Source organism: Antechinus flavipes, chromosome 3 (assembly GCF_016432865.1).
Source record: "Antechinus flavipes isolate AdamAnt ecotype Samford, QLD, Australia chromosome 3, AdamAnt_v2, whole genome shotgun sequence".
Taxonomy (NCBI): domain Eukaryota; kingdom Metazoa; phylum Chordata; class Mammalia; order Dasyuromorphia; family Dasyuridae; genus Antechinus; species Antechinus flavipes.
Genome location: NC_067400.1, coordinates 108,996,900 through 109,018,183, shown reverse-complemented (window position 1 = coordinate 109,018,183; position 21,284 = coordinate 108,996,900). Strand labels below are relative to the sequence as shown.

Below are 21,284 nucleotides of genomic sequence, written 5' to 3'. Positions count from 1 at the left end.
CAATAAACTTTATTTAAAATAATTAGAATTATTCAAAAGTTAGATGTAATTGGCTGATTTAGTGTTCATAGAATTAAAAATTGAGAGATGAAAGAGGCCTTTAAAGTAATTTGGATGAAGAATGGATGAAGAAATTTTATGGATGAAGAAATTGAAACCTAGATACATTATATAACTTTCTCAAGTTCACAGAATAAAGGAGCACTTGAATTAGACCTTGGGTTTTTGACTATAAGTCCACCACAATTTTCATTTAGTTCATTATCTATCACTGGGGATTTTCAAAGCACAGGCTTATTTAGGATGATATAAAGAGTATGTCTCTACCTCTGAGGTAATGTCCAATGCTGAGAGCCAATGAAACTGAGATGAACCTAGTTGAAATGAGCCATACATAATTAATTTGTTGTCTAAGACAGAGGCCAACATTTTTATTTACTTATATTTTATACCAACATTTCCTGTGGAATTTTTTTTAAATGAAGAGGCCTCATAAATAGTTGTGGAAAATATTTTAAGATGTAATGTAAGAGGACCATTTTCTCTTCCACCTTCTACCAATACCACTGACTAACTAGGCTGTCAGTCACTATCAGGCCAGTTGTAAGTAGTTTTAATTGGTTGCTTTATTATGGTTGGCTGATCTGATAGTGATTGATAGTGTAGTCAAAAAAGAAGTATAATGCAAAAATGCTAGAATGAATTTGATATGTCTTTCTCTTCTCTTCCCCCTTACTGATTCAGCCAAGGAAGATAATGTGATATAGTCGATTTTGTTATATGCTTTGCTAAGATCTAGATAAATTATATCTGCAATGTTTCCCTGATCCACTAGCCTATGAAACTTGTCAAAAATGGAAATTAGATTAATCTAATATGATGTGTTCTTGAAGCTATACTAGTTCTTTGCAATCACTGGTCCCTTTTTTTAAGTGTTTACTAACATTTAATTCTTTCTAGAATGTTGTCAGGAATTAAAACCAAGCTCCATGGATGTTGAGTCTAGAGCTTCTTCTCTTTCCTTTCCTTTTCTCCATATCTCCTCCCTTTTTTTGGAAAATTGTAATATTTGCCTTCTTTTTAAATCCTGTAACACCTCTCTTTTTGCCCAGTCTTTCAAAGATTACTGATAATAGTAGTTCAATAGTTGCATCTTTTTTAAAGTATTCTGAGATAAAGATCATTGGGTTTGATAACTTAAATTCATTAAAGGCAGATAGATTGCCAATGACTATTTTTCCCATTTTGCTTATTATCTTTTATTTGATCTACCCATTAGCCTTTCTTTTCCTTCTCAACTTGTTCTAAAATCTCTCTAAAAGAGATCATTTTTTTTCATAAATAAAACAGAAAAATATAAGAATTTGTTCATCTTATTTGATTCAACAGTCTCAAGAAGATCCCTCACAGGTCTAAATCATATATAATTCTAGATCAAAATTAGCAGACTAAAGGTGGGGGGAAATAACAGTGTTTTCCACAAAGAGGCAAAACATAGGGTTACATTTAAGGGGATAAAAATAAGAATGTGAAATAGTGCTGATGAAAGGGAGAAAACACAAATTCACTTGAAGAATTTAGCTATCAGTAGAAGAAAAAAAGAGAAAATTAGTTAAAAAGAAGCAATTCAGTTGAATCATTCCCTTGTCTCATTAAAAACATCGTACATGAAGGACACAGGTATGGGGATTTTATTCTTAATCACAGTTCAGTTTAGACTAAGAAAACATCAAATCAAAAGTGTACAATAAGACAAGAGTTTGAAAAAAGAGGAGAAAATTTATGAACTTTTTGTAAAGAGAAAAAGTGTTATAATGAAATCTCTAAGAATTCTATCAGTGTGTAGTTTCCTTGAGGCTAGTATATCCTCAAGAGCCATGGAAATCTTTTTTCCTCTTCCATTTAAAATGTTTATGTGGCTTATAGTGAAATGGAATGAGAGTAAACATGTGGTTTGTGTGGTTTTAGTTGTATTTCAGATTAAACATCTTTGTCTAGATTCTTTAGCAGGAATAATTCCAGTCAATAGCTTTAAAATGGAAACATATTTAGACATATATCACAAAAATGTGATTGAATTTATACATAATTTTGAGGGAACACATCATTTGTAAAACAAGGTAAACTTGTATATGATAGAATAGTTTTATGTTACAATTTATTAAAAGTGAGGATGGGTTAAAGTCTTTCTTTGCTACTCATTGCCTATGAGGCTCTGGGTACTCCTATAATCCCTTGTCTATTGTATAAAAGAGACATAAAATACTTACAAAATACTTTTCTATAAGACAGATTATATAAGTCTCAAAGGATATACAAATATATGATGTTTTTACTCAGATACTCAAATGGATTCATGATCATCAACTTGGGTATTTTCTGTAATAGTGCAAATTACAAATCATACAAAACTGGGCATCCTGAGAGACTGTCATTTTTTTGTTTTTTGTTTTGTTTTATTTTGAAGGAGTTTACTACAGAGAGCTCATCCGACATGCTAGAGGTCTCTCTTGCTTTTGCCTGAAATTATCAATTAAAAAACATTTTTTCAGATGACGTATTTTGGGTATCTATATCAACGAATTTCACTTGATATAATTTGCCCATGTCCTCAAGAACACATACCACATATTCGAACACTGTATATTTGGAACAGGAATTGTCTTGGCAATGTGTATATATTATCATTTTTAATGCTCTAAAAGAAGGAAATTTAAATATCTGGCAAATCTTGGTGATAGGGATATCCCTAGCTTTTTGAAATGAGTAAGAATAGCTCATTCTGTGGGAGTTTTAACAAAAGCAATCTTTAAAAAAAAATGAGACCTACTCACATGCATGTAGTAGAGAGAATACACAATTAGCTCCAGAACTTGTTTGTCTCTTAATACGGCCTAGTGCACAAAAATAAAAGACTCCTACCTCCTTAATTATAGCAAACAAATTTTATAATAGCTCTATTGATCTTTTCCAAATAACCTCGATTTTGTGGGAAGGTAGGAGGAGGAAAAGAATAATAGTGTACATGGCTACTGCATTCTGTCTTGGGGAAAATGGCAAAAAAAAAAAAAAAACACTCAAGTGGTTTTCTTTAAATAAAGAAAACTACAGTATGTGTTATTGATGCTGAATATGTTTTTGTTAACAATTTTTATCACTTGCTTTCCCCCCCTACTTGTGGTATAACGGCTACAAAGGATTTTTATTAGCTGCAATTCACATGAAAATGTGTCCCTAAGCTTTAAGAGATAATATACCTGCTTCTGAAAGCTCCTCTGCATAGAAATTTCTATGTGGGTTGTACATATTGTACCAAGCAACTAGGCTGGGCTAAGCTGACATTTTTTGGATATTGTTTTAAGAATACTATCAATTGTATCATAGACTGAACTAGGAGTGATTAATAGTTTTTTAGTGAACTCCATATAACTTGATTGTTCTTATTGAGCAATTTTCAAAGCCTTAAATACAATTTATAAGCATGTATCTCTTAATGTTAAACTCAAGTTATAGACCCATCTTAATGTATTTCCTTATAAAAATTACTTATATCAAATTTGGCAAACAGAAAATTTTGTAATGGTATGTAGATCCTTGAGACATTACTAATACATCATCTTTCATCAGAGTCTAACTCTTCATGGAATGGAAACTTATTAGAGAAAATAGAATTGTTTGAAACAATAAGTAAAAAAAATATATATCTATATCTATAGAAATATGCACATAAATAACATGTGAGTGTATACATATACACATATGTGGTAGATGTATATAAATTATCCTGAAGCATATTGCAATGATAGTGCTCAAAAAACTCACTGAGGAAATATCTAGTTGGTTTGTATACTTCTATTCTCCTTCTTAACCAAAGTTATGTTGCTATTTTTGATTTTCTTCATCACATGGAATAAAGAATACTTGGAAAAGAAAATCTTGAAAAAATAATTGAAAAGTAATTAAGAAATAACTAAGATAAAAGTAACTGAAGACAAGCCCTATGACTAAATTGTATGAATCAGATAGAAACCAAATATTTTTGATGGGGAAAAATTATCTTTCTGTAAAGTCCTAAGTAAGCATAGGAATTTCTGTACCAAGTAAATAGTCAGATCAAGAAATGCTGAAAAATAGAGAGTATTTTTATAGGTAGACCTAAGAGAATTATATAGATTGCGGGTGGGGAGGGGAAAGAGATGCAGGTGCTACTGAGATGTAAATATTTGTGGGATTGCACAATTTATAGAATTTACGAACAAGAAAAAAGAGATTTGGACAATGGTAAAACTTAGTATTTTTTTAAAGTAGTATCATAAGCCTGTGTCTCTCTTTAGTATATTCTTAGCTCTTATTCCTTAACTAATTCTATATGATATTTCTAGGATTATATTTATTCCTTCAACTGCTTTTCATATGATATTTTTCAAAGACTTTCAGCAGCTCTAACTCTTAATATTAAACTACAGCATGTTGGTATCCTTAAAATGGGGTACATCAAATTTAAGAAGACATTACAAATTGTTATTTCTTGTGACCTGGTCACTATTGTTCCATTATAAGGCTAAAAATATTTTAGTTGTACTTCCAGTCACTAAAGTGCTTAGGTTTTTTTCTATATGTCCTATTTCAGCCTGTATAGTTAACTTTGATTTCATTATATATAAATGTATCATCGGCATTTTTGAGGAGACTAACTTTAGAATAACATAAATTGTGAGATCCTAAAATTAGACTACAGAAGACAATTTTTCTACTCTGCCATTTTAAAATGAGGAATGTAACTAATATCCAGAAAGGTTCATATCATTGATTTAGAAATGTTTATGAATAAAACAGGACTCTGAGTCCTGTGACAAATGTTAACTAATATTTATTAAGTGCCTACTATGTGCTAAGTATTTTGCTAAGCACAAAGGATACAGAAAGGCCAAAGACAGATGCTGATGTCAAGAAGCTCACAACCTAATAAGGAAAATCTCATGTAAACTATATATACATATGATATAGATAGGATTAATTCAAGAAATCAACAGAGGGAAGGTACTAAAATTGAGAGAAATTGGGAAAAGCTTCTGGAGTCCAGCTATCTACTGAACCACAATGTCCATCATTTAAGCTAAATGTCCTGGAATTAGGAAGATCTGGACATTTCTAAATCATTGAAATCACTAATCCAATTCCATTGTAAACAAAAACAAATAAATCAAAATATTAAAAATTCGATGTCTATTATATGTCATGTACTTTTAAGATATCTGTGCTTGGTAGCAATTTTCTTGCTCACTATTACTCTTCAAAAAAAAAAAAAAAGCTTGTGAGAGAGCAAAAGGAACACTACCAATTTCTTAACCAGTCAAATGTTGATTAACAGTTTCAATTAACTTCAATAAACATTTACATGCCTACTATGTAAAAGCACTTGATTAGATGCCAGTAATACTTAAACTGATTGCTTTTCTCATCAATATAGGTTTTTATTCTCTTCAGTAATTCAGGTTGCAGACCATTTATGCTCACCTATTCATTTCACATAATTCTTATTTTTATTCATTCATTATGTTCCCAACAGATTGGCACCTAGATGATATGATTCTTCTAAAATATTATTACAATTGCAATAACTAGAATTTGCATGGAATTTTAAGGTTTGCAAAACACTTTATAAATATCTCATTTTATCCTTTTTCTCTTGGTATTAGAATGATCAAGATGACTATCCACATGATTAGTCCTTAATTTGCTTCAAGACTAACCATATTTTTGATTAGTGTATATATCTAAAGAAATCCCATACATACAAGAGAACATGATGAAGTCAGAAAAATGAAATAAAATATAGATTTCCTTCAAGGAACAGACAATTTAATAGGAGGGAGGGGATAAAACATATATGTAAATAACTACAATACAAGGAGGACTCAGAGATACAAAAGAGAAAAAATGCTTTTAAGAGCATCTGTAAGTAACACTATGATACCCTATATGGACAGAGAACAAAGGAATAACAACAAAAAAGAGGTTTAGTCAAAAAAATTGAGAAATTTAATTAAATGAATCACTTTCATTAGGCAAAGATCAAGAGAGTCTTAATGGGAAAATAGATTTTTGAATATGACAATAAAGGAATGGAGCAATGTTGATAGTAAAAGATAGGAGAATCCATTCCAAGTATATGGGGCAATACTAGCAAAGAGAAAAAAATGGGATATAGCTGGATAATAAGAGAAAAGGTGATTCGTCCATTTTGACTAACAAAAAAACTTTCTCTTTGTCCATTTTGTTAATTATTCTAATCAAGAGGTGTGTTGGATAAGATGAATATGTCATTTTGTATGTGTATCCATTCAATGTATACATATTTAAATATACAGTATGTATTTTGTTAATAATTTACACATGATTATGAATTATATTCCCACATCTATCAAGGACTGATTCCCCGCATATATCCATCTGTATGTTGTTGTGAGATCAGAAACGGATTAGACCTTTCCAGCTTCTTTCTCCCCAACCTTCTCCAAGGGTGACTTTAATTAATTCAAGAAGGGGAAGAAGTTGGGACTAGATTTCACTCTGCTCTGATCAGAGAGAGGGAATACCTGACTAGATATATCTGGTTCCTCCAATATTGTTAATCTACTGAAAGTCTAGAGAACCCTAGAAAGCCACAACCTCTCTTAAGGTCACAAAAATGCCACAAAAGCAACTACAGAGCTTAAAATGATTCCATAAAACATGAAAGACTGAAGAGACAAAGCTTTCTCCCACTTTTGCAAACTCTATTCCTTACACAGAGCATTATTTTTTACCAATGAAGATAGAGTTCTCAAACAATGAGATTGCAGTTACATATTTATAAATGCATATATAAATATATATGTGTGTACATGTATACATATTTATATACATTATGAAAAAGCATCATTGAATAGTGAAAGAGAAAACCTCAAAATCAGGAAGACCAGAATTCAAGTCCCATGCCTAACATGTATTGATAATGCAATCATGGTCAATTGAATTAATCTTTCAGTGACTCAGTAACCTAAGATTTATAAATTTAGTATTGATATAGGAGGCTTGCTTACCAGGGGACTTACTAAACCAGTAAAATCACAAAACTGGACCAAAACATAATAACTGCATATGTTTACTATAATCATATATTATAAAATTTGGATGTAAGTTTTGTTAAGGCACTGAGAATGAGTTCATTCCAAGCACTTTTAGCGTGTTCAAGAGGCTATTGTCAATATCCCTGATACTAATGGATAAGAACCTGCCTTCAAGAAGCTTACAATATTTTCTCTGCTTTTTAGAAATTATCACAAAGTAAAGCTATTAAAATGATATGAGATTTAAGGAGGCTTATTTAGTTTTCCAGAATTTTAAAATCTAAATCAAATGAATATTTACTAAATATTGTCTATGCCCAAAATATTGTGCTGTGTACTATGAGAATACAAAACAGTTAAGACACAGACCTTGTTCCCTAAGTACTTTATAGCCTACGGAGAAGGTAACAGAATCTACTTGTTAATTAAAAATAGAAAGTAGTATGTGAAAAGTGTCAAATAAAGGAAATATACATTTAGTGTTTAGAGTAGAATAAGGTAACTTTGGAATGGTATTGATAAAGCAAATGGGATTTTGAGTTAGCCTTGAGTGGCTACAATTTAGCTGGATGAAAGTGAAAGAAAATGAAATTTCAGGTAAAGGGCCATTTCTACAAGCAGGATGTAAAGCTGAAAAGTTAAAAGGATGTTAAAAGAACTTTAAAGAGAATAACTTGGCTAAAACAGAGAGCATATAAATTGAATATAAAAATTAGATAATCAGAGAGATGGACTGGGGTGGGATTATGAAAAACCTTAAATGTTATGCTATTTATTTGGGGATTTAACCTATAGGCTTTAGGTTTTGGCGAGAGAATGATAGATAATTTTCATCTGCAAAGATAATACCTTTAGAGACAGTATAAAGCAGTGTCTCTGGAAGATTAAAGATAGATAAACTACAAGATCAATTAGAGATAGGTTATAGCAGAGACAGAAATAGGTTAGAAATACCATATGACATGAGATGTGACTAAGAAAGGAATGAAGTTAAAAGTCAAGCAACTTCTTTTGAATACTTACTTTCTGCTGACCATTCTCCCAGGTGATGTGAGGAGACAAAAAAGACAATTGAGTTTTTTGCCTTTGCAGCTTTATTCGTAATTAATGAGAAGTAATGCCTACACATAAAAACAGAGTTGATGTTTGCACAAACACAAAAATTTCTGACTACAAATGAAAATAGGATAAATGTGTTTATAGACCAAAGGGAAGAATAAGGAATAGTTAAAGTCACCTAGGACAGCCAGAGAGGATTCTGGAAAAAAAGAACAGCATATTGAAGGATTAAGAGCACCAAAATGTTTGAGTAGAAAAACCATGGCTTTTATGATGCTTATAATGAATTAAAAGGTTATTTTAAATGAAGTACTATGAAAATAACACATTTCTAAGGATCACAGAAGAGTGATTCCATCTCATCTATTGATACTTGAGTGATACTCGAATTGATACTTGGAATGAGAATCCCCTGTACAATGCCAATGATGAGTTATCATCTAGCTTTTGTTTAAAGACTAAGGGAAACTACTACTTATTTCCCTAAGCAGTCCATTTCATTTGGATAACTCTATTTGATAGGACATTTCCCCTTTAGTTTGTTAGCTTGAAAGCTTTCTTTCATTGCTTCCAGTTGTGATCTGTGAGGTTAATTAGTTTAATCCTTTATCCATATGCTAGACCTTCAGATATTTGAAGATGGCCACTATTACCTCTCAGTTTTCTCCTTTCAAGGTTAAATACTCCCAATCCCTTCAAATGATTTTCATATATACCATACCAGGACTGTTTGTTTGTGACAGCATTATTCTCATAAAATGACTACTAAAAAATGCATTAGTTGTGATACTTTAGTTATTTTGAAAAACATGGATTTGTGTGTATATAAATACATTAACATGTATAGGCAGTGTGTATATATGTATATATGACATATATTTGTTAATTATGTTTTTCATTAGGGAAGTGAATAGAAAAAGTGGAGATATTAGAATAAATAGACAAATGAACAAAAAAACCCAGAAAAAATGCTGGGTTTAGAATGAATTCATATTAGGTCATTCTTCTCTTTCCCAATGGAATATATATTCACAGTGTGTATCATGTACATTTAAATAAAATATGTATTCATATCTGCAAGTATGTTCATATTTTGTATATATTGAAGTATAAGCATATCCCACATATGTTGCTCAGATACATTTGTTTTGTAATGCATAAATATTTAAATTAGATCCCACCATAAAGTTTCCAAAACCCATTACAACACTCTTTCACTCAATGGCAGATATAATATTTTATCTGTCGATTAACTTCCCCTTGAAATATCTCTCCTTTTAAATGACTGTTTTCCTGGAAACAAGCAGTATTATTGGCTGGGATGTCTCTATACCTTTAGATAAAGTTTTTAGAATGTTATAAGTTCTATTGAATAAATTATGGTATTGAAATAAACATAAACATTTATTGTTAGTAAATGAGTTGGTGTGTTTGAATTTGTTTTTCTCCTTACTGAAAGATTTATTTTCATGCTAGAAAACCTCTGGGGGCAGTCATTCAACAAGTATTTTCTAAACACATGCTTTGTGTTAGGTACTATGAGTTACAAAATCAAAAATGAAAGAATTCCTACCTTCAGAGAGCTTAAATTCTATTATCACAATAAGTGCATGTTAATGTAATATGGAGGTAAATATTTTAAATAGGTAATAGATAAAAATTAAATCCTCATATTATTTTCATATATTCATATATTATTTGATTCATATATTCATATGTTATTTTAATTACATTTTTGAAGTAAAATTATTTGTTTAGGTTTTTAGAATAGTGACTAAGAGTTCAATTAGAAAGTTAATGCTCTAAGCCTTTAAACTTGATATTTTTAATTGTATCATTTTAATGTATAGATTTGGCATTATTTAACTTGTATTAAATAAAACTTTAAAGTCAATATCCAAACTTAAAAGGAAAATACTATAAAAAACAAAATTTTAGTTTCCTTGCTTTCCATATCAAATGATGAATATAATTTTGTGTTCCCAAGGGTATTATTTAATACAAGAAATGTTTTCTCTCTCTTTTTGTTTTTTTTTAATTTTTGAGCATTTTCTAAACCCAGTGTTATATTATTGTTAATGCATGCATCTGTCTTATATACCCTCATTAGCTCAAGTAGAATTCCTTTAATAGGATTGTAACAAATAGTCATTTCTCTCAGTAGACACTCTAAAAGTGGAGTAGTTTGTCACCATTATTTGGTAATCTCTTACAGTGTAATACACACAGCAAAGGTGACAGTATTCCTGTCACTCCCCAGAAATGTCCCAGCTCTGCGGGTTTCCACATTCAGGAGAATGAAGAAAGCCATTATGAGGTATGCCAAATCTCTATAGAAACCACATTAGTGCTGACCGTTTTTTCATGCTCTTTATTTTAAATACTCTCTTGTTGTATATTAGGAGGTGTTGCTGCATTGTGGGTAAAGTGCTGGACTTAGAGTCAGGAATATTTGGATTTATATCTTGCCTTTGATACTTAGCAAAGTGATCATGGGCAAGTCTCTTAATGTCTCTGGATCGCAGGCAACTCTCCAAGATTTATTTATTGAGTAGTAGGTGAGTTGCAGTTTGTGTTAGTGGTGAGATTTCCCATGCCAATGGAATCATAGATTTTGTATTCTGGATCATGAATTGTTTCTATATTATTTTATATTCCCAATTACGTATTGTTGTTATTGGGGGGGGTGGGGAGAGGAATGTGCATGTAACAAGTGCAGAAGTAGGAATCAATTTGAATTTTAATATTTGACTCAATGATCTTCCCATATAATGATGATGCTCTTGTCTGTGAATTTTAAAAGCCAATTTTGTCTGCTTTTGCAGTGTACATACTTGGCCTAAGATTTTTTCATTGCAAAATGTCATAGTCTTGGCTTATGTTTCATTACTATTTAAGATATATATTACATATATATATTTAAGATATATATATATAATCATGCTATTGATAGATTAATTTATCTTATTAGTGTTTTTCCAGAAAAAAAAAACTTTTTAAAAAGAGAGTGCTATTTGTTAATTTTAAAATACTTGAAATTGTAATTTTAACTAACTTTTTTTTAAGATTCTCTTTTCTAGCTTCCCTCTGCCTTCTCCTGGCTTGAAGGACAAATAGTCCTTGCCCTTTATTTCTCTTTTGATTTCATATTATAATCTGATGAAATGTCTTTATTTTATTTCTTTTTAATGAGTTCAGTAGTTATAAAAGGTGTGTGATCCTCCTTTTTAGGGACAAGTTTAATTTGTTCTAACATTCTGTGGGATTGTGACAGTGTTGCCGATTTTCTACCATCAGGGTCTCTAGAGACTTTCCAATGTATAAGGAAAAAGTACTATTTCCAATTCTAATTTTCCTTTCTTTTTTCTATGAATCTTAAAAATGTGTAGTTTATAATTAGTAGCATCTATGGGAAAGGATTTTGTGAAGCTGGTACTTTGGTTTTACTAATAAATAAGCAGGATCCAATGTTCCTAGGTCTCCTTTCATGTACTGAAAACTCCTTCAGTTTGTGGAGAATTGATCACATCTTTACACCATCCCCCTCACACTCACACATACAACTCCCCCACAAAAATAACAAATCAGTATTTATATCAAGCATCTGTTTGTTCATGTCAGAAATCAGGAAAACTCATGATGTTCTTGGAAGTTTTAATGAATGAATACAAGAGAGAGTACGAAAGAGAGCTAGTTCAATACAAATAGGTAACGTGATGCTGACAGATTTGTGGGTGATTTGTTGGTTTTTCCTTCATTATTATCTGCCCTTTAACAACAGAAGTTAACATTAGTGTGAAAATGTTAAATGTTTATGTTTTGTGCTCCATTTTCCTGATGTTCCTGGATGTAAGTACAAAAATATCCATATAGCTTTTAGGAATCCAGAGCTCTGGATTTGAAACCAGAAGGCCTGGATACCAGATCTTGACTTCCTTCTTCTTTGTAAGGCATTTATCCTCTTTGGTGAAATTTCCTTATCTTTAAATGAGTGACTTGTATTAGCTTATGCTAAACTTCTTTTCAGCTCTAAAACCTGTGTTCCTATAATTCTACATTCCACAAATTATTATGTAAAGAAAGGATAACTATTACTTATTTAAGTCTGTTTTTACTTCTTCCACATTTGATATAATCAAGTTGTATTTAACCAAATCCTCTTAGCTCATTTTCTTAAACTCAATTTTGAAGCAAAACACAAGAAAATAAGTTACATCCAAGATTTATTGAAAGGAATTCATATGAAGGACATCTATACTAAGATTCAAAATTTATAATTGGAAGCACTATAATTTCTTTATCCATAAAAGAATGATTACATTGGCTCCATTATGTTAATGGGGGCAAGGAAGGCAGGGGTGGATCTCTTAGTTCATCAGGTTAGGGAACTTCTGGTGAGGAAAATCCATTTGCCAATGAAGAGTATTAATTCATCTGTAATTTTTAGCCTTGTGGAGTCCCCTGAGTCTCTATAGGTTAAGTGTCTTTTCTCAGGTCACAGTGTCAGACTGCAGGACATTAACTCGTGTCTTCCTGGTTAAAGATGTCTCACTTTTGTTTACTATACCTGTTGCCTCTCTTACTGCATCATTAAGACAATATTCTTCTAATTAAAGTAACAAAACCATGGTATTACATTTTAGGAAAGGCTTCCACAATAAAGGTTGAAACCCCAAAGGTTTTTAATTTCAATTAACCAGAAGTTTATAATATGAGCATGTTTTATACCATTGCTCAGAACAATTAAATCTCCTTTGAAGCCATAAGGCAGTTATACACTTGGTCCTCCTTTCTCAGAAAACTTTGTTGAACATTTCTATTGTTTTCTATGAAATTAAACCTCTTAGAGCAGTCAAAAGTGCTAATGAGGGCTTAGAGACTTTAGCTCTGGAAAGTCACCTTAGAGCCTGGGGGCTGCTCTACAAGAGGTAATAAGTGTTTAACACCTTTAGGTTTACTCCCTGGGCTCCTGGGAAACTAATCTTAAGGAGGGAACTTTAATAATCAACCCCTCGAGAATTTTCACTAGGTCTTTGATGTCTCTTGATAATCTATAAGGAAAATCCATAGCAACCTATGCTTGCATTTTGATTTATTATTGTTATGGATTTAGTAAAATGTAGTAATTCTATCTAATTTTATGTTTATCTCATTCTTTACTATCTATATGATATGTAAAATCCCTCCATTGTTTCTTCTCCAATATGTTACTACTAACCCCACATCACAAAAACCTCTGTCTACAATGCTATTAAATGGAATGACATATAGAATACAACTGTATATTCAGTTACTTAAAAAAAAAAAAGTATTACTATAGAAGAAATACAATGGTCTACAGAATTGAAATGACTTAAAAAGCCATAGTCATTATTCTGAAAAGTACTACACCATAACAGTGACGAGTTGGAATCTAAGGATACAAGTTATTAACTATTTGAAAGATATATTCGTTGTAGACTCTCACAGCTGGAAGTGACTTCATATATTCCAACTTATTTTACACAATTGGAAACTGAGGCATCTAAAGTTTATGTGTTCTTTTGCAGGCCACAGAGCTAAAGAGCAGTAAAACAGGTTTCTAGATTTGTAAAGTAACTTTTTTTTTCCTGCTTGTGGGACTATATCTAACTCTTGGGAAGCAAATGTCACAGAAATCATTTGCTATTTGAAATTGGTGTTTTCTGGGCTCGTGTTTGGAATGAAGTGTAGAATTTTAGCTGAAATTCATATTTAAGCTTTCTCTTGCCTGGCACACTTTCTGTCATTGGCTATATCATGTGATATCACTTTAAAATAGAAGCACAGAGATAGCTCTGACTGGAATCTGATTCTTGAATACTAAATATGGCAGTGTAGGCTTTTGCTGCATGTCTTTAACCTGCAGGTTCTATTGTGGTTTTTCTTTCTATGTGCATTAATAGCCACGTACCCATGAGACTCCACAGAAAGGAAGCCAGTATAGCCCTCAGTGTCTATATTATGGGATCTGTAGGAAAATGCCTCATAGTTATTGGAATTCACACAAGACTGCATCTCAGTATGAGTGGCTGTCCCCTGTCACTGTTTTTGATGCTGGAGTTAAAGTAGTTTAGTAAAGTGGTCTAGTATATAGTGTATGAATTTTTGAGATAAGACTCTTTCCTTGTAGGGATGAAATCCGAAAATCAATGTCAGATGGGCATCTTAACTCTCAAAGTTTGAGAGATTGGTGGAAGGATTTAAAAATAAGTGTGAATTTTAGCCTCTAGACTCTGGAAATTTGGCCGACTTAGCAAGTGTGAAATTCCTGGGTGCAGATGGCCGATTAAGATATCCCAAGATGTGCTGCTGTAAAACTCCAAATTAAAATTGGACAAAGCCATTTCAAGGGAGTAAATATTTTTCACTTTTTACTTAGGGCCGTATCTGTGACTTTGTTGGGATTTAAAAATTCAAATAAATGAAGGTCTCATCTGAATCTTCCTAAAGTAGACAACAATTTTAGTTCCAGTTGTCTTCTTGTAAAGATTATACTTAATAGAAAACAATATACTTTACATATTTGATTACATATATATCCACATTAACACAAATTTATGGCTATAATTAATAAATATATGTATATATTCAATGTATTAACTAAAATAATAGCAAGGTAAATTAAAGCAGTCTATTTAAACTATGTCACATTGAAAGGAGAAAAATATACATTGTGCAAATGAAGATAGCTTTATCCACCTAAAATGAGACAGAGAGATAGAAATAAGCCTGTTTTTTTGATGTTTGAAGATTTTTTGAGAGTGTTCTATAGATAATTGCAAATTAATTTTTAGCCAAAGTTGCCATCTGGTAAAGATGGGTCTATGATCTGTCTAGAATTTAGCATAGTTTGTCTTCCTGAATACTATGCCACCTCACATTTGTGTACACACTCACACACATTCAATCCTATATTCATTATGTTCTTCCACTTAGAAATGGATTTTTAAAAAATTGATGCTCAGAAGTAATCTTTTCTAACAGAAAAGAATGAAGAAAATTTTATTTTTCTGAATATTGAGAGGAAAAATATTTGAGCAGTTTGTATACAAAACTAAAAAAGACCATGTTTGAACAATTTGATTACATTTATCGCTCCTTTGATATTCAAGCAATAGTTTTCTTTTGGATTTATTGAAAGAATGACCTCTCACAGAATGGCAACAGCACATCAGTTATGAAATCTAGAGGTTGCAAAACACCTTTAGTTCTTCTCCTACAGCATTGGAGGATGTCTCAAACTTTTCTTTAATTTCTCAAAAATCTATTTTTTTTACTTCTTTCTTCACCACAAAGTAAGTGGATTTGATTTTTTTCAGAGAACCCTATTTGACAGCTCAGTTGATGGTGTCAGCGCTGGCTACTCACTTGAAGGACAGCACCAAACCTTGTTGTGGCCTGGCTCCTGCTAATTAGTTGTTTGAAGGAACCCTGGATGCCACAGGAAGAGACTTCTCAGCAAAGGACATCTTTGCCACTCACAATGACAGCTGTGATGCAGCTGTTTGTGAAAAGAATCTAATGTAGAGAAGGAGTGTGAACAAGAGAATTTTAAGCTAGTCACTGCCATATTGTTATGCATTAAAGGAGGTATAAGCCATAAACAAAACAAAACAAAATGAAATTAAAAATAAAAAAAAAATCAGGGAATAAAACAAGGTGAGAAGTGCAATATATTGGATAAGACTATATTGAGCAGGCCTTTAAAAATTGTATGAAATAATACTAAAGTGTGAAATTGAAAGAGGAAAAAAAGTAGCAGAGAACTTTGCAAAACAGATGAACTTGTGTGTGCTTGTGATTAATGCAGGTCTAGGGATTTGCTTATGGATTTCATGTACAGATGTGCACAGTTTTCTGTAGGTTGTGCATATGTCCGTGGATAGTAATGGGGAAGCATGCCAGGAAGTCCCACATCTAAGCACAGTGTGGAGTGCCGTGGTCATGAATAATTTATTGAGGTGCCAAAGATCTGATTACTTTGGAGACAGACTGGAAGGAGTAAAAAGAAAAAAAAAAAAAGAAAATAAACGACCGAAGATGAAGAGAGAGAACTTGCTTTTGTAGTGAGGGATTGGATGAATATAATAATAATTATCACCACCATCATCATCATCATCATTAGCATCACAACTAGCATTTCTATTTCTGTTTTAAGGTTTACAAAGCATTTACATGTTACCTCCTTTGATCTTCATAACAGTTATCCATTTTTATATAAAAGGAAACTGAATTTGACAGCAGTAAAGTGATTTACCCAGGATTACACAATTACTAAGTGACCTGAAGCATGTTTTCGAACTCAGGATTTCCTGGGTTAAGTTTAATATTCTATCCATCATATTACCTAATCACCATCTAACAGAAAAAGAAAGAAGATCCTGATATGGCCTATCAAAGGAAATTACAATTTGATTCAGTAAATTCGAAAGATAAGAAAACATTAGCATAAAAAACTCCAATACAAATGTTCTATAAGTCCAATAAATCAAAACATCTATTAATTGCAATGAATGTCTACATTATAGTATATTAATATATGTATATATACAAGTATACGTATTATATATACACATACAAACATCTATATATGCATGTGTGCATGTGAGTTATGTGTGCATATATTGGAAGTAGGGTGGAGATAGGATCTCTCATGAGACAAATTTATGATTTCATTTGTTTGGGGAATTTCTGTTGAGGAAGCTCTGTCTCTGTCTCTCTATGTTTCTCTTTCTCTATATATCTCTATCATTCTATCTCTGTTTCTGTCTCTCTGTGTGTCTCTTTCTGTTTGCCTCTTTCTATCTTTCTGTCTCTCTTTTTCTCTGTCTCTGTCTCTGTTCCTCTCTGTCTTTCTGTCTCTGTCTCTATGTCTCTGTGGGTCTATCTGTCTCTCTGTCACTGTTAGTCACTCTATCTCTATCAGTTTCTCTCTGTCTCTCTCCCTCTCCTCCTCTCCTTCTCTCTTTCCTCCCTTCCTCCCCTCTCTTTCTCCTCCCCTCCTCTCCTGTTCCCCTCCCCTCCTCTTCTCTCTTCTTCTCTCCTCTCCTCTCTTCTCTTCTCCTCTCTTCTCTCTTATCCTCTCCTCTTTTCTTTTCTCCTCTCCTCTCCTCTTCTCTTCCTTCCTCTCCTCTCCTCTTCCCCCCTCCTCTCCTCTCCCCTCTTCTCCCCTTTCCTCTTCTCCTCTTCTCTTCTCTCCTCTCTTCCTTTCCTCTTCTCTTCCTTTCCCCTCTTCTCCTCTCCCCTCTCCTCTCCCCTCCTCTCCTCCCCTCCCCTCCCCTCCCCTCCTCTCCTCCCCTCCCCTCCCCTCCCCTCCCCTCCCCTTCCCTCCTCTCCTCTCCTCCCCTCCCCTCCCCTCCCCTTCCCTTCCCTCCTCTCCTCCTCCCCTCCCCTTCCCTCCTCCCCTCCCCTCCCCTCCCCTCCCCTCCCCTTCCCTCCCCTCCCCTTCCCTCCCCTCCTCTCTTCTCCTCTCTCTGTCTCTCCCCTCTCTCTCCTCCCCCTCTCTATTTGTTGCACAAATTGATATAGAACTCTTAATATTATTGAGAGAAGTTAATAAGAAACCTTAATGTGAGAGATTGAAAAACTTGCCTAGGAACCCAGAACTGGTAGATGAAAGAGGAAAGATTGAAACTAGACTTGACAAATTCTGTCTACCATGCCTAGATAATTCTCATATAATATATATTACTTATCATACATTGTACCTACTTTTACATGATTTTTTGAAAATAGATCCACCAACATACAAATCAAAATTATCATGATGTTTAGGAGATCATCATAGTGAGTTGCTGAGGTAAAAAATTAATCACGCTACAACTTTACTTTATCTTATCAAAAATTAAAATGACCCAAGGAAGTGGAATACAGACCCAAATTCAACATACTTGGTTGCAAAAGGATTGTTGACCTGACATTCAATTATGCTAAAAATAAAAACAAAACAAAACATAATATCCATATATAGATAATATGTAGATTATGTGTTAAGGTCAGATTTCCAGTTCTGTCTGAGCCTAGAAGGAATCACTTATCAATTTCCCATTCTTGACACTTCCATTATTAAAATTATCATGAGTGTTACCATCTATCAACGATTTCTTGGCATGCAATATAAAACTTTAAAAATGTATAGGCATTTTCAATGTAGCTCATTGTTTAATTCAATAAAATTCAATTAATTAATTTTATTGGCTAATATTTATTGTTTAAAATATTATAATGATGGGTAATAGATTCAGAATAGTTTCTTGCTTTGTATTTGATTTTGCTACTTGGGAAATCCTTTGCAACTAAAAACATGGAGATAACAATTGTAAGAACACTCACTGTAGTTAGAAGACTTTGGTTTGAATCCTTCTTAGTTTTTTTTTTTTTTTTTTTTAATTTGTTTGTTTATTACTCTGGGGAAGTTTTGGGTTTTCTGAACTTTAGGTTTTCTGATCCTTAAAATTAGCAATTGAATTAGATGAATTCCCTAGTCCTTTCTAGGGACTAACTTTTATGAGTTCTCAGGAACAATGTTAAATGGCATTTACCTAAAATATAACATTTATTTATATAGTTATTTCACACCTCCAGAATAATCCAAATTGTAAATCAATTTTGAATTTCTCTTTTTAAGAGCAAAAATACATCATGTTTTCATGCTTTTATGTGGTTTATACTTTATTTTTTCACAGAACTTTTATGTTAAATAATTTGATCTGTACACTAACACTAAGGTATGTATTATCTCAGTTTTATATGTAAAGAAGTCAGGTTACAAAAAGGTCATGGATGGATAGTTGCACCAGGTGCAAAGCTGGAAGTAAATAATTTCTGTAAGTCATAGTTCCTTCATTTGTAATTATTAGAAGCAGGCTAGGTGATCACCTGGTTTCTTCTAGCTCTAGCAGATAATGATTTTATAAATTTTCCTGAGAAAGCAGGTCCTAGGATTTAAGCCCAGGATATAGACTCCTACATAAATTTAATTGAATCCCAGCCTACTTATGGGACTAGCTCATAGGATCATCAATTTCAATCTGAAAGATAACATAAAGGTCATCTAATCCAACCTTTTAGTTTATAGATGAGAAAATGAACCCATGGAGAAGGATACTAAGTAGGACACCTGAGATTCACACCTAAGTCTTGTGACTCTCATTTGATCTCAATTGATTAAGTTAATATGAGATTTTTCTGTTAATATAAAAACCATCTTTTCTTTTTACAATATAAGTAATTCATCATAAAACATAATGTATTTTACCTTTAAGATGGATCTTTGATGTTTATTTACACAAAATATCTCACCATCCTAAAGTTAAAATTGTGCCTTAAGGCCTTCTCTTTTGATAGTAACCTCCTGGTAGTTTCCTTTGCTTTGTATTTGATTCTTTTTATAACATTTTATTTCTCCATCTATTATGTAGCACATAGTAGATATGAAGAAACATGTATTGCCTTCTGGTGACATCTTGTTTAATCACCTCTATAACGTCTGGAATAATACTAGAAATTCCTAGATCTTTTTCCAGGTACTTTGATGATCTCATATTTATCTTTCTGTTTCCAAGTGAATATAATTATACCTGTAAGAATGATGATTTTTTAAAAAATGCTTAAGGCCTGCTAAAAATTCTAACGATAGGAAGTTAGTGACTTATCACTTGTAAAAGCCCAAGAATTTACTACAGTAGATGATTTCATCCATTTTGTAATTCTTATCCCAAGAACTGCTTATTCCCTGTTTATCTATCACCAAATAAACAATCTTTAAAATCTTAAGGGCCTAAAACTTTTCTGAGCAGTGACTTTTCTAGTTCTATCCACCCTATATCACAGCTCAATGCTCTTCTCAAGGGATTCAAGTGAAACCCAAAAGCCGAGATTAATAAACTGTCCTAAGTCCTGGTTCAAAATCTCATACTGTGCTTCAGTGGCAGATAAGTCCCATAGGATCAGAATCTGCCACCAAGATATGCAGTACCTCAAAATGATATTAGAGAAGGTGCGAATAAATATGAAGAAGGGCAAACCAGGGAGCGCCATCACAATAATAGTGTTTGCAGGATGTGACATGCTTGATGGTCGCTTAATGCAAAAGTGCATGATCTACAGAGGTCTGAGTATTGTACATTCTGATGAAGAAGTTTGTAGCCATCTTCCCTGGGTGCTCATCTTTCCCTACTTAACAAGCAAGTTCCATTCACTTGTTGGTAATGTTAGGAGTGATTTCATGCAGAATGAAATGTCAGATTTCAAAGCAGAATGATATACTGAGGCATCCTCATAAAACTACGCAGTGCTGTGCACATGGGGCTTTGCAACACCACAGATCAACAGGGAGGCACAAAGGCATCTAAGCAGACCGTGCTGCATCAACGGTGAGTTAATGAATCATCCAAATCCCTTAATGCGGAGAAGTTGAGGGAAGAGTATTGCTTATAAAATAATACTGAGATGCATCTTTGGACTATATAAGGGTTTTTTTTCTTGGTGTGGGGAACTCCTGGCAAGGAAACTTACATCTTAAATTGCTAAAGAACCACCCAGAGAACTGAAAGCCTGTTACCCAAAGCTATGTCAAAAGTCTGTTTCAGGCAGGAGTGGGATTTGAATCCACATTTTCCTGACTCAGAGAACAGCTCCTCCAAAATACCTAATACATAACTAAACCTCAGAAACTCAAATGAATCTGTGTAAGCTTGGAATCAATGATGGATGAATCTGAATGACAGAGAATTTCAAATATGAGGTATTTTAAAATGCATAAAATATGAAGTATTATCAAATAGAGATCTTGCTTTGGTGAAGATAAAAGTCCCCTATAATTTACTGTAATGGTTATTATTTTAACTGATGGCAATAGGATAGTGTCACATGTTAATGAAATAACTTGATTCTATCTATGTAGGTGGAATATCTCTGTGACAATATTGATTATATTATAAATTTTAAATTGTATTATATAATTATATATAATAAAAATTAATATATGTTATGTTATACTATATAGTATATAGAATATATTCTATTATTTTAACTTATAAATTTTAAATTATATTAATATGTTATATATTATATTATACTATATATAATAAT

The 21,284-nt window shown here is 32.6% G+C and overlaps 1 protein-coding gene and 1 long non-coding RNA gene across 7 annotated transcripts in view; one reads left to right on the top strand and one right to left on the bottom strand.

The window, feature by feature from the left end:
* The window catches only part of PCDH9 (protocadherin 9), a 1,035,500-nt gene that overhangs the window by 365,395 nt on the left and 648,821 nt on the right, over positions 1–21,284 (top strand). For 4 of the 6 annotated variants that reach the window (XM_051983898.1, XM_051983894.1, XM_051983895.1 and 1 more), the window contains exon 3: positions 10,387–10,488. The exons of the other annotated variants lie outside the window; for them this stretch is intronic. In XM_051983898.1, coding sequence (XP_051839858.1) covers positions 10,387–10,488 — 102 coding nt within the window. The remainder of the gene's footprint in view (positions 1–10,386; positions 10,489–21,284) is intronic. 6 annotated transcript variants of the gene reach the window in all.
* Positions 1–21,284, bottom strand: part of LOC127553296 (uncharacterized) — a 108,429-nt gene that overhangs the window by 13,680 nt on the left and 73,465 nt on the right. The gene's annotated exons all lie outside the window — the stretch shown is intronic.